We start from the raw sequence: 14714 nt of genomic DNA on the forward strand, positions 1-14714 counted from the left end.
TTAAGCTATTTATTTAGCTCATCCTGCTGCTTATCAGATTTCACACACTCTCAGCAGAAAGTGGTTTTTCAGTTGTGTTTGTTTGTTTTTAGATATAGGTTACACCTTGGAAACTGCAGCTACATCCCCTGAGGAACACATATCCCTGGTTTGAAATCACTGCTGTAGAAAGTCTACAATACACTCACGACACCAATGCTCACCATGCAGAACACACGCGCAAACTCGGTCCACAGTTACACTCTGCCAACAAGGAACGATCAGAAGTGATTTATTCGTGTGATAGCATGTCTGTGCACATGCAATGTTTCGTAGTATATGAGACTCACCCTCCAGGCGTTACTCTGGTATTTAACCACCTTCTTAGTGTCTGATAGGCTACTGCCCTCTCCACATAGTCTACTAATGGCGCATTTCCACTGCAGGCCTCGCTCGGCCTCGCTCGGTTTGGTTAGGCCTTATCAGGCCCGGCTCACTTTAATGCTGCGCTTCCACAGTTTAGGAACTGGGGTAGTTACTATAGTAACGCAGTGTAGGCGGAGCCGTGACGTCATCTTCAATGAGAGCCCCAGAAAAACAACACAGCCGTTAAATCTTAGCACTCAGAGCTCACTGCTCCTCATATCTGTTCAGAAACTAGACAAAAGTTAAACAAGTACAAACCACAGACTGCCTGTGTCATGGCGAATACAGTCGCTGGTTTATTTATGTCTGTATAGGCCGTTGTTGTGAGTGTAGACGGTCGGAGCATATACTGCGTTAGTTTAGCCAAGCTCCATTTAGAAAACACGCATTTTAAAGGGTTTTTCACCTGCCGTCTGTCTGCAGACTTGTCAAAGCATTAATTCATGGTTTTTACTAACCGGTATCAGTATATTGTTACTTCGGCATCATTTTGAAACGTGTATTACAATTAAATCACGGTCAAATATGTTCATCTTGTTGTAGTTGTAGCCCCCTTGCCAGCGATTCTCTCTCTAGTTTAGCATACTCAGCCCGACTCAGCCTGGTTGTTCCTGGCCCTAGAACCACGATTTAGTCGGGGCAGAAAAAAGGTGAAAAAGTAGCCCCGGGCCAAAACTAGGCCAAGTGGAAACGCAACCAAAAACGGGCCCCGCACGGCTCGGCACGCTTAAAGCGAGCTACCCGCTGCAGTGGAAACGCGCCATAAGTGCTCCACATTGTACTCTATGCGGTCTATCATTTCCCCCTAAGAGAGGTTAGTTAAGAGGTGTGGAAGACATGCAGATAGGAAGAAGAAAGAGAGAGCCAGATGAGGAGGCAGGAAGAGGAAGAGGAATGGATACAGATGGAGGGGAGGGAGGAATAGTGGGTGAGAATGAGAAGTAGAGAGAAGGGGAAGCATAAAGAGAGAAAGGAAATAATTAGTCAGTTCGTTGAATATGCATTTTCAATCTCACCCGTTTGCCAGTCTTTTTGAACTTTTTGCATTTTGGGATGTTGACCTTTGCCTGCTGCACATATTCATGAACGCCCAGCACACTTCGCTCGATGCTGCTCAAGCAGTCATTGTAGTGTTGGTGAGAGCTCACATTGAGTACCACCTTCAACCACATAAGAATGATATTACATTGACGTATTTAAAAAAAGAATTACATTGATGCCAATATGAACATCTGTGAGAATGTGAAAGACTGCTGTGTAAAACATACTGCTCTGCTTTAATATATACAGCCATCGTCTCCCACTTATCCGTGGTCGGGTCGCGGAGGTAGCAGTTCCAGCAGAGAGCCCCAAACATTCCTTTCCCTGGCCACATCAACCAGCTCTGAATGGGGGATCCCAAGGCGCTCCCAGGCCAGCGAAGAGATATAATCCCTCCACCTGGTCCTAGGTCTACCCCTTGGTCTCTTCCCAGCTGGACGTGCCTGGAACACCTCCATAGGGAGGCGCCCAGGTGGCATCCTAACTAGGTGCCCGAACCACCTCAACTGGCTCCTTTCGACGCGAAGGAGGAGCGGTTCAACTCCGAGTCCCTCCCGGATGACTGCACTTCTCATCTTATCCCTAAGGGAGACGCCAGCCACCCTGCGGAGAAAACCCATCTCGGCCGCTTGTATCCGCTTTAATATGTGAAAGCAGCAAATGTGATTTACCTTGTTTTTATCAGCATGAATTAATAAAGAAAGTCCATATTTCAAATTAAGTATTGATCGAGGAGTGTTAAAAAATGTAACCATGTTTAAGTACAGTGACAACTAATGTAATCCTTACAGTTCTCCATTCATCCACTGCAACTGTGATTCAAGAATAAAAAAAGAAAGAACACATTAGGAATCATCGAAAATGACCTTTCTGCATTAGGAGGGGATCGCTGCTCTCTGTTCTCGAGAGCTTCGAGTCATTGAGGTGACGACAGTGTTGTGAACGCAGAGGGAAAAGAGAGTGCAATGCTCAGAAAGGCAGAATTAACAAAAAACTGAATTATAATCTTAAAATGTGTAGTGCTCTGTTAATAAGGGAAAAGTTAGTAATTGAGCTAATTACATTTAGGGAATTCATATTTGTGACAACACAATGAAAAAGACAACATACACACACAATTATCACAATTATCACTCCAACACTTCAATAATTCAGAATGAGTATTTCTTCTGAGGGAAACAGTCAATCTCTGTGGGGGTTCAGCCAAGACAATCACACAGTCACATATACAGGCAAGACATATACATTTACATAAAGCAAGACACTTCACTGAGAAGAGTAAAGACAACTCGTAAAAATAATATATGTGTGTCTTTGAAGAACCTATAAGAGAACTTCATATTGCAAAGTACCTCTCCTGCTGATACTCCGGTTCATATCAGTATTTAGTGTCTGTGACATGTCTCCATGCTTTAATGTTCAAAAAGCACCTCTTTTCACCCTCTGTCTGAAACCAGAGCCCAGTCTGCTCTGATTGGTTAGCTGGCCGGCTCTGTTGTGATTAGTCAACCAGCTTAGAGTACCGACCCTTAGCCTATCACGAACAATGTTTTGGAGCACTAGCCAATAGGAGCACAAGTTTTACATAATGATGTCTGTGTTCCCGGAGTAAACAAAGGAGTCCAATGGAGGAGTTTCAGGCCAAATTGCTGCATTCAATGACGTCTTTGTGTCGTTTTCAGAAAAATGGACACACAGATAATCAGATAAATAATATTATATTGGTTTTGTATGATACTGTGATTGCTATCGTTCAATAAATTGTTTGGATACTGTCTACTATCTCAACAGAAATGTCAACTTCATTTGTATTCAACAATGGCATGTTTAGATGATTAGATATGTGCAGGTGTTCTTATTTTTCTGTCCACTCCTGTTAGTGACAGTGGGCGTCCGCATTGTGCTGACTGCCTTTTTGTTGAAAACGTCGTAAAGCTAGCCATAATTAGACTTAACCGGAAGTGTTGTTACTTTCCCTTCAACATAAAAGACCAATAACCTTAACCTTTGGGGGAAATAAATCATCAATGAAAGTGTAAACATTATAGATATGTGTCTGTTTGAATAACTAGCATGCATAGAATAATATTTTGAGTTTATAGAATATCATTCGGGTAGAAAGAGGACTGTTATCAACGTATGGTCTAAAACTCTCATATTTCAAACCTAATTACCACAACTGAAAAATGACTGAAGCATTGGACAATACTGAATGTGCTCTTCCAACATCAGAGTAACATGATAACAAAGGTATCCCAACTGTAGCTGTGAACATGACAGGATGTGTGATTACCTCGAAGAGCATCAGGACTGTTTTAGGCATATGATAGCTATGTGATTAACATGATGATTCAGCCTCTATGGAGATAGACATATGACAAGCATGCTCATTTCTGACGTGGAGCTAATCTGAAGTAAACATTGAATACTTCTTTCTATTCCTCCATCTTGTGACTGAGTAACTCCCTCTCTTGGATATCAGCATGTGGAGGACACTGTTCAGGAACTACTTGATGCTCTGTATGTGATGACTACTTCCATTCTGGAGAGGATCACAAATACATGGATCCTGAGATTGAAGCTCAAGCCGGTGACGAGTGATATGTTTCCAACAGTAGTAGTAGTTGTATTACTAATAGTAGTAATAGTTGTATGAGTAGTAGTGGTGTATGGTATAAGTTGGAGTAGTAGTAGTAGTAGTAGTAGTAGTGGTGGTGGTTGTAGTGGTGGTAGTAGTATAAGTAATTGTAGTGGTAGCATGTGAAGGACACTGTTCAGGAACTAGTTGTACCAAATGCTCTGTATGTGATGATGACTACTTCTATTCTTGAGAGGATAATAAATACATGGATCCTGAGATTGAAGCTCAAACCGGTGACAAGGGAGACTTTTCTAACATAATAACTTTTTATGGTTTCTATTTGAAATATTATGTGCATGCCCTAGTGTTTAATTTCCCCTATGCGGGACGATAAAGGAATTCTGATTCTGATTTATATCCCAACCAAGATCAAGATTCAAAGGTTTTATTGTCATATGCACAGCATCTACCTTAAGTACCTGCTCCTTCAACAATGCAACATAACTATAAAAAATAGTTAAAACAATAAAACAAATAAAAACGAACAATAAAAATAATGGAATAAGGAACAGAGTATAAATAAAATAGTGCAAGTATTATTGGAATATGACATTAGTAACATAGATTTGGCAATATATACAAATATCAATATGTCAATATGTCTTTAAATTCTGCACCTCAGAATGTTTTGTTCTTCTTTCTTCCCCAACCTTTATTTTGGAATGTGTAACCGGAAGTCTCCTCTAGGCTCTCAACCGCTGCATTTCTCAGCAGCGGAACGTGTGCAGCGGTAATGGCTTCCAGGGAGAGAGAAGAGCACAACAAATGAACCTGAGACCAGAGGCAAAGGTAAGAGAGTCTCGAGACCCTAAAAAATCACAACTATCAGCTGCTTTCTCCTCTAAATTCACACTGTTGTCCCGTGTGTGTGTGTGTGTGTGTGTTCCAGTTGCAGTTGTGTTTACACACACACACATACACATACACACACACACACACTGGACAATAATCATGTTTGTACATTTAATGTAATAATGGGCTTGTTTTGGTGTTTGATTGTGTGGCTGTGTCTTTGTCTGGTGTTGCTCTTGGGAGATGGACTCTTTGTTAGCTGCTAACGTGAGGCTAATTAACAACAGGACGTTAGCAGACAGGCCTGTTAGCCAATTAGCAAGGTGCATGTCTAATTAGCTCGTTAGCATGTTAGCTAAAATTATTTTTCTGATTTTTTATTTTATACTTCTGATTTTTTTTGTAAATAAAGTCAGTGTCAAGTTTATCACATTAAAAATCGAGTTTAATGATACATGTGTTCAGTGAATAGCAGGTACAGGTGTTGGAGAGAGCTTGAACTCTGGCAGTGTTTTGAAAAAAGCTAAACTTCATTTTTTGCTTACTCTTCTAAAATAAACATTTTACTTTTATTACATTGAATGTTGCCGCATCAACGCATCCATAAGGGAGTAATTAATGTCATACCAGTTAGTGTCCCCAGGGAAATGAGTCTAGCAAACCATACAGAAAATGTAACAAGAAATAATTTGACGTAAATCACTTTCATCCCAATGTCTTTGTTTACAAACCATTAAATCTGTGAGAGAAACACAGAATAATTTGGATTTATCATCTTAAAGGTCACCTATTATGCAAAATCGACTTCTTCATGTCTCTTCTACATCAACATGTGTCCCCTCTTCTTCATGTCTCTTCTACATCAACATGTGTCCCCTCTTCTTCTTGTCTCTTCTACATCAACATGTGTCCCCTCTTCTTCATGTCTCTTCTACATCAACATGTGTCCCCTCTTCTTCATGTCTCTTCTACATCAACATGTGTCCCCTCTTCTTCATGTCTCTTCTACATCAACATGTGTCCCCTCTTCTTCATGTCTCTTCTACATCAACATGTGTCCCCTCTTCTTCATGTCTCTTCTCCATCAACATGTGTCCCCTCTTCTTCATGTCTCTTCTACATCAACATGTGTCCCCTCTTCTTCATGTCTCTTCTACATCAACATGTGTCCCCTCTTCTTCATGTCTCTTCTACATCAACATGTGTCCCCTCTTCCTCATGTCTCTTCTTCATCAACATGTGTCCCCTCTTCTTCATGTCTCTTCTACATCAACATGTGTCCCCTCTTCTTCATGTCTCTTCTACATCAACATGTGTCCCCTCTTCCTCATGTCTCTTCTACATCAACATGTGTCCCCTCTTCTTCATGTCTCTTCTACATCAACATGTGTCCCCTCTGTGGAAAGAGACTCTGAAAGTTTCAGGAACAAAGATTCTCTCTCTTTTTGTCCTGATCCATTTCTATAAAAACTAGGGCTGTCTGTCGATTAAAATAGTTAATCGCACATTTTTTTATCTGTTCTAAATGTACCTTAGAGGTGTGTGTGTGTGTGTGTGTGTGTGTGTGTGTGTGTGTGTGTGTGTGTGTGTGTGTGTGTGTGTGTGTGTGTGTGTGTGTGTGTGTGTGTGTGTGTGTGTGTGTGTGTGTGTGTGTGTGTGTGTGTGTGTGTGTGTGTGTGTGTGTGTGTGTGTGCTGACTTCTCGTACAATGTCCCACTGTCTGGCTTCCTGCATAAAGTCAAGTGCTCGGCGCAGTTGCGGCGAAATGTCGCTCCTCTGTTTTCATTTAAACAGCTCCATATCCGTTAGCGCAGCTAGCTAGCACCAGATGCTAACAACAATGCACGTAAGGTCTCTCTCTCGCTCGCTCGAGCCACACATACACACACCCTCCCGGTCCTCCCGATGGCCAGTCGGTGCCTGCCGGTGAGCGTGGAAGTGTGGTCTGCCGCAAGCGGGCGGCAGGAGCGGGGCTGTCAGCATCAGCTTGTAGATGGTATTTTAAACTCGATGCGCTCTGAAACTACGGGGCGACCGAGGAAAAAAAATACACATGCGTTAATCGCGTTAAAATAATTAGTGGCGTTATTTTTTTTTTGCGTTAACGCGTTATTAACGCGTTAACTTGACAGCCCTAATAAAAACCTGTCTGAAAATGAGCTGATCAGATTTTGGCCACTTTATGATGTCATAACGATGTTTTGTCTTGTGTAACCATTAGCCAATCACCAACCAAGGTAACCCCCCCCCCCCCCCTTATCACCTGAATCTCCTCCTAGAGCACCATTGAGTTCTTTCTAACCAAATGTCTCTCAGAGGGGCGTGGGGAGGGGCTCCTTATTTTCATCTAAAGTAACAGACAGAGAATCAGCACTTTGGAAACAGGGCTGAAACAGAGGGGATTATGGGTAATGCTGCAATGATTTTTTTGGTGTTTCAGCCAATCAGAGACAGGTTCTGTATATATCTGAGACCTATTATATATTGATGAAAAACAGTATAATAGGGGACCTTTAAATGGGCGGGAACATGAAAACATACAGTATGCAACAATAACAAAAATATGGCTTCAAGAGGAATTTGGAAGCCTATGCCTCATGTGTTTTCCGTCCACACAGTGAGGACTAGGATGGTCAGCAGCCAGCCGAAGTACGAGTTGATCCAGGAGGTGGGGCGTGGCAGCTACGGCGTGGTTTATGAGGCGGTGGTGAAGCGCTCGGGGTTCCGGGTGGCGGTGAAGAAGATCCGCTGCCACTCTCCGGAGAATGTGGAGCTGGCCCTGCGTGAGTTCTGGGCGCTGAGCAGCATCCAGAGCCAGCACCCCAACGTCATCCACCTGGAGGAGTGCATCCTGCAGAGGGACCAGCTCGCCCAGAGGATGAACCACGGGAACAGCTCCCCGCTCTACCTGGAGGTGAGGAGGCTGGGTTTGGGTTCGGGGTGTAGATGAGTTAGGAGGCAATCCGGTCTGTGGTTAACACGAAAATCTGTCTTAAAATAGAGTTACATTAGCCACCTTAGCTTAGCGGTGGTGAGGTGAAGTCATGTGACCGTGCTGTAGTTCCTTTATAGCCCAACGTTAGCTTTTTACTTCAGAAATCATAAAGTGGTGTCAATATGTGGAGATTATCCAGCTGGACAAAACGTGTAAGTACCATGAACGTTGAGATTATTTTCTGGTTGGAGCTGTGTTGTCTCTGGCCTCAGTGCCCCCTCAGTCACATGACTATGTTAGCAGGTTTTCAGGGAGGGGGGGGGGGAGCTATTGTCCGGCCACTCTTTGGGTTTTTCTGCAGCGCTAGCATTGGACACTTTCCCAGAATCCTCCTTTTATTCCAGCTCTCTCTCTTTTTTGTATTGCTCTGTTATGTACCAGAAGAACAAATGATAATGGGGAATAATTATCTGAGCGCACCGGCTGTGGGGCTTTTCTTTTTGTTGGTTCTCTGGCTTGTCAAACAACCCACAGCCATTTGTTTACAGCAAGGAATATTCTACTACACACACTCGGAGCGTTTGTGTTGCCTGTAAACACTTTAGAACAAAGGACTGAATGTGTGGTGAAGCCAAAATGACACTTGAAGACATTTTTACTCTTGAGCTGATATTTTAAATTCTGTTGCAGAGACTTCAACTATTTACTGTTCTCACACCTTCTCTGGCACTTCTTCATTTACTGACATTTCAACTTCGCTACTGCCTTGCTCTCATTACCGTATGTCTCATATTGTTATACTGACATTTCAACTACTTAAAGGTAGGGTAGGTAAGAATGGAGAAACCAGCTCGAGTGCGCTAGAATTTGAAAATACACAATCGGAAAAAATCTGCCACTTCCTCACAGAGCCCCTCCTCCAACACACACGAACGCGCACATGACCAATGAGGGCACGAGATAAGTCTGTGCACAGATGGAAGGCTGACAGGCAGGTAGGCCATCCAGTTACTTTAGCCGGCTCAGATGATTGGTCGTGCTTTTTACAGCGCCACGGCTTCAACTGATGACATGTTTTAATGTATTTATTGTCAAAGCATTTCATGTATTCATTGCTATCGGGATGTTAAGAGCATTCCATGGAATATAACAAGTGTTTCTGAAGTGAATTACCTACCCCGCCTTTAAAGCACTTCTATTTTATTTTCCATTTAAGCATTTTTACTTATTTTATTTACTCTGCCACTTCAACCTTTTAATATACTCCACATTTAAATTGTTCATTGTTTCTATGGCTGTGTTTTCAAGCCTGATCTAAACAATGCCTCCTTTATTTATCGTGCGATACCTGGGAAACCTAATATATCAGGACAGCACAAATGTAATTTACAGCGATGGTGGTTAGTTTCTGTAAAGTACAATCTTTTTGCAGTGTGTGGTTGCGGCTTGATTAATGTAAAACAAGGAAAGGAAATATTTGGATATTTGCATTTTTAAGTGAAGTTCCCCTGATTGCATTATAGGTTGTCATTGCAATTGTGCAGCCCAAGTGTAAAATACATTTCCTTTATTTCAAATTCAGTGTTTTTGAAAAGGCTTTACTCTCCTATGCTGGGCAATACAAATCTAAATTCCCAGATGCAACATGCATGATGCTTAACGGTGGGGTAGGTAATTCACTTCAGAAACACTTGTTATATTCCATGGAATGCTCTGAACATCCCGATAGCAATGAATACATGAAATGCTTTGACAATAAATACATAATGTGCATGTCATCTGTGGAAGCCGTGGCGCTGTAAAAAGCACGACCAATCATCCAGTTCGTGTGTGTTGGAGGAGGGGCTCTGTAAGGAAGTCTGAAGGAAGGGGCAGATTTTTTTCGGCTGCGTACTTTCAAATTCTAGCGCACTCGAGCTGGTTTCTCCATTCTTACCTACCCTACCTTTAAGACGTAAATGAAAAAAGACATAAAATAGCGCGAAACACACAATGGTGGATGTAAAAATGCAGAAGTAAGTCAACTATGTACAGAATGTAAAATGTAAATCTCAGGAAAGCTTGAAAAACGTCGTGATAATACCGTTCACCATTCTATTTTAGCCCCTCACTAATGCTCCTCTTCCTCCTGCAGCTGGTGGAGACGTCTCTGAAGGGCGAGATCACCTACGACCCGTGCTGCGCCTACTACCTGTGGTTCGTCATGGACTTCTGCGACGGCGGCGACATGAACGCCTACCTGCTGTCGCGCAAACCCAGCCGCAAGACCAACACCAGCTTCATGCTGCAGCTGGGCAGCGCGCTCGCCTTCCTGCACCGAAACCAGATCATCCACCGCGACCTCAAGCCCGACAACATCCTCATCTCGCAGGCCTGTACGCCGGCTGGGAACAGCGAACCCACGCTCAAAGTGGCCGACTTCGGGCTGAGCAAAGTGTGCTCCACGTCCGGGTTGAACCCCGAGGAGCCGGCCAGCGTCAACAAGTGCTTCCTGTCCACGGCGTGCGGCACGGACTTCTACATGGCGCCCGAGGTGTGGGAGGGACACTACACGGCGAAAGCGGATATCTTCGCTCTGGGCATCATCATCTGGGCGATGGTGGAGCGTATCACCTTCGTGGACGTGGAGACGCAGAAGGAGCTGTTAGGGACTTACGTTCAGCAGGGGTCGGAGATCATTCCGCTTGGCGAGGCGCTGCTGGAGAACCCCAAGATGGAGCTGCTGATCCCGGCCAGGAAGAAGAGCATGAACACACACATGAAGCAGCTGATCAGGGACATGCTGTCGGCGAATCCTCAGGAGCGACCGGACGCCTTCGAGCTGGAGCTCCGGCTGGTGCGCATCGCCTGCAGAGAGCTGGACTGGGACACGTGACGATGCACGGGAGAAAAATCTGGATCTCAAACCCGGGGATTATTGGTTTTATTGGAACAAGGGAACAATAATTAGTTGTTTGGGTATGGAGGTGGATTTGTCTGTTGAGGGAACAGATCGACAATCTGGGTGTAATGGGTAAACTGTAAATGTAAAACAGCTTCCACAAATGCGAAAGAATATTCTTTAACTCAAAGAAATAGAAAATACGAAACTGACCTAAAAACGTACATGAGCTCATTTTGAAATGTAGAAGACAAAAAACGACACTTCTAGTTTTAAGTCCAGTCTTTTTTAAGGATACTCTCTTTGAACTAAAAGGTGTTGACATTTGGATGACAGTTACAAAAGATATATCTATTTGGAGCCTTAGTGTAAAGAAGACTTCCTATATTTCTTAGGAAAACTTGGAAAACCTGCACAATATCGGACATTTGATCAAAATCACAATATGAACTCGTGAAATATCAAAAATACGGAAAAAACTAACATTTTTAAAGACTTAAGATGCGTTAAAATATTCACAAATGCCCAAAAAGTGTTATAAAAATTCAAAAAAACCTGTACATTTGATCCATTCACAGATTTGTGGAATTTGTTTGTAAATTTGCCAAATAGTTTACAAGCTTAATTTAGCGTTTGTGGAAGGGGTTGTCCTCACAGATTGCTGCTCTGTTCACACTTCATCATAATATTGAGACAAATCTACCTCCATATTTGTTTCATGGCTTCCTCCACTGTCTGAGCACATGCGGTCCTCCTCTCGCTGTGACTTTATATTCGGGTTCGCTGCTTCTGCTTCTAATGGCGGCTGAGTCTCAGGCTAATCACATCACAGCTTCCACTTCCTCCTCGAGCTGCTGGAAGAGCGAAATGAGCAAGAAGTCCCGAAACTCAATTAGAGAAGACAGTCTACAAATACCATCCTGCCCCTCGGTGCTAATTGTGACTAAATGCAATATGAGACATTATCCTGTGATCATTACAGCGTACATTCATCCAAAGGCCACCTTTAGCTTAGCGGTGGTGACGTGAAGTCATGTGACCATGCTTTACTTCCTTTATAGCCTAACGTTAGCCACTTTTAGCTTAGCGGTGTTGACGTGAAGTCATGTGACCGTGCTGTACTTCCTTTATAGCCTAACGTTAGCCACTTTTAGCTTAGCGGTGGTGACGTGAAGTCATGTGACCGTGCTGTACTTCCTTTATAGCCTAACGTTAGCCACTTTTAGCTTAGCGGTGTTGACGTGAAGTCATGTGACCGTGCTGTACTTCCTTTATAGCCTAACGTTAGCCACTTTTAGCTTAGCGGTGTTGACGTGAAGTCATGTGACCGTGCTGTACTTCCTTTATAGCACTTCAGAAACCATATCTTATGTCGGCTGTAGAGTTTATACAGAGCTTACTTTCTGCAATAACCTAAAATCCAATGGAGAAATCCTATTGGCTTTTTGTTGAGAGAACCAGGGAGATGATGCCTTCAGGGTCAGCTTACAAAAATCCATCATCCCTGCACCGCTTTTTATTAAAACACAATCACCTCATGTGTTTAATGAAAGGCTTTGACAGAACTGGTACATGACCACCAGCATACATACATACATACAAACATCCGATCCTATTCTGTGTTTGGCATCAAATGCTCAGGTAACAATAACTAACTGCATGATGGTATTTGTAGACGAACATCTTAGGAGGGAAAAATACTGATATTTAGTGGTTGAAGTTGATTTCTTACCTTTTTAATCGTGCTGCTTTGTTCTTTTCTTTTAGGTGGGGCACGGTCTATCAGTTATTGAGCAGCAGCATGCTTATGGTTGCATTCCTCCTCTCTGCTCATTACAGACTTCTAGATAAGTCAACAGTTCGCAGATAACGCCCACACAAGAATGTAAAACAACCGTCACCTTTATTTATACGGAGTCTTAAACCCTTCATTTGAATTAGACCCAGTTAATGAGGAAGTAATGATGGTTTATTACAACTTTAAAAGTCCAGGCCATTGTCCCTCTGACGGTGTTACTGCCCGCTTTTAGGTATTATTGCTGTGCCTGTTATTATAACAAATGTTTCCTATGACATGAATGTAGTTCAGTGATAGCGGTGGCAGATTTACGACTTAAATATATTTAACTTTTTAACCTCGATTGTAAACTAAAATTGCCTCTTTCAGTAGGTTCTTGTCAATTTTGCTTGATGAAATGACAACTGCAGATTTGCTTAGCTTTAGCTATGTAGTAATGCCTGATTTATATTCTGTGTATTGAGATGTTATTTTCCCCTGAAGAATTTACAGGAAAGTCAGAATAAAAATAAAACAGTCTGAAAAATAGATAAATAATAATCTAATTTAAATGATATGCAGTACCACCACAGCCTACTAAATGTAGCTTTGAAGTCAATTTTCCTTACAAAAAAAGGCTTGTTTTAAGTCGTCTTTTGGCTCGTTAACAACAATACTCATCGCCTTTCCCCCGAATGCAATAGAAAAAATGTCCCCTAAAGAAAACCAAAGTTGTAATGAACCAGAATGATCCTTTCTTTAAGTCAAAACCAAGAACACTACTATAGAGCCTCTGTTCAAAACTCATGGCAAACAAATCCATGCATGAAGATGTAATGATCTGAAGTTGTGACATGAATATTCACAGCCATTTAGAGCTGGACAAAAAGATGGAGTGAATGTCACGGAAAGCACTTTTCACGTTTATATGTATTCCTTGTGAACTTCCTGCTGCGTTATATATCACTCAGAAGATGTGAGGCAGCGTGATAATGGCTTTTTGGTTACGAACGTCAGCCAACGGTCTACTTATGCATGCAGTGCCTCCCCTTCAGGGAGACGACACCAGCAACAATCCTCCATGAGCCAGACGCTCTCTTATATCGGGAACATAATACTGTTGTGTTGAACTTGATCTCCTCTCACTGTGTCACTGGCTCTCACAGTAATCCCTTTCTGCATGCTTCCACAGGCTCTTTTTTTAAGCCTATTAAGTTGTTGCAGCATTTTTTTTGGGGCTTTCAGGTCATAAATAATGAGTGCACTTTTTAACACATTTTACAGCCGCCTTTTCAAAAACTAGTCTCTGATCCCAAACTGATGGAGAACAAAATGGACTTAAAGGGACTGTGAATGAGCAGCAACTCGGACATCTTTGGAGGATTACTTAGGATAACTTAACCCTTAAATGGGCATTCAATATATTGATATTATCTCATTTACTTTGGACTGTATTACACCCATGCTACACTGTTACAGACCCTTATTACACCCCTATGACATATTGTCATTGAACCCATGTTACACCATAATACAACCGTATTACACCCATGTTACACCGTTATAAGACCCATGCAACACCAATATTACCACCATATTACATTGTAATTACACTGTTATCACACCCATGCTACACTGTTAAAAACCCTTATTACACCCCTATTACACATAGTCATTGAACCCGTATGACACCCATGTTACACCGTTATAAGACCCATGCAACATTAATAGTACCACCATATTACACTGTTATTACAACACATTTTACACATGGGCGCAACCTATCAAATACATGTATCCCCCAGGATGAAAAACAGCTGACTGATTACTCGTAAACGTTGACTATTGCCAATATGTATCTGCTACAGCGCCTACAATTCTCCCGCCTTTTTTTGTTTCACTTCCTGTCGTGATTGCGGTTGAGATTTGCCTTATTTCCTGAAACTCGACCTCGTTGATTTTGCAAACGCAGAAGTTGTGTTTGTCATGGATCAGTATTTAAAATCAAATTATTTTTCCTGCAGGACATCCATGATGCTTTGGACAATTCAAGAATGTGTTTTGCTGCTCAAAGCAAAGCAAAGGATGATGGGTAATGGAGTCTTTTCCTGCCACATTAAGAGACTAAGCTTCCTGCAAAGTAGCTTCTTTTTTTTTGCCAAACAAGAGGTCGATCTTGGGTTTTAAGAGATGTTTGGTTGTATTAAATTCCTTTGCACATGTGTAAATACTGTACAGCGTG

At 42.3% G+C, this 14714-nt stretch overlaps 1 protein-coding gene across 1 annotated transcript; it reads left to right on the plus strand.

The window, feature by feature from the left end:
• The first annotated feature begins 4737 nt into the window (after positions 1 to 4737).
• On the plus strand, positions 4738 to 14714 carry pdik1l (PDLIM1 interacting kinase 1 like). Its single transcript, XM_034236645.1, has 3 exons — positions 4738 to 4876; positions 7498 to 7793; positions 9949 to 14714. Exons 2-3 carry the CDS (start codon positions 7509 to 7511, stop codon positions 10687 to 10689), a joined length of 1026 nt encoding a protein of 341 aa, XP_034092536.1. The 5' UTR covers positions 4738 to 4876; positions 7498 to 7508; the 3' UTR covers positions 10690 to 14714.

Source organism: Gymnodraco acuticeps, unplaced genomic scaffold, assembly GCF_902827175.1.
Source record: "Gymnodraco acuticeps unplaced genomic scaffold, fGymAcu1.1, whole genome shotgun sequence".
NCBI classification, from domain to species: domain Eukaryota; kingdom Metazoa; phylum Chordata; class Actinopteri; order Perciformes; family Bathydraconidae; genus Gymnodraco; species Gymnodraco acuticeps.

Excerpts from the sequence above, each read along its gene's own strand:
- pdik1l (XM_034236645.1), top strand. The coding sequence starts at position 7,509 with ATGGTCAGCAGCCAGCCGAAGTACGAGTTGATCCAGGAGGTGGGGCGT. Across the intron at positions 7,794-9,948 it reads GCTCCCCGCTCTACCTGGAG|CTGGTGGAGACGTCTCTGAA; the intron begins GTGAGGAGGCTG and ends TTCCTCCTGCAG.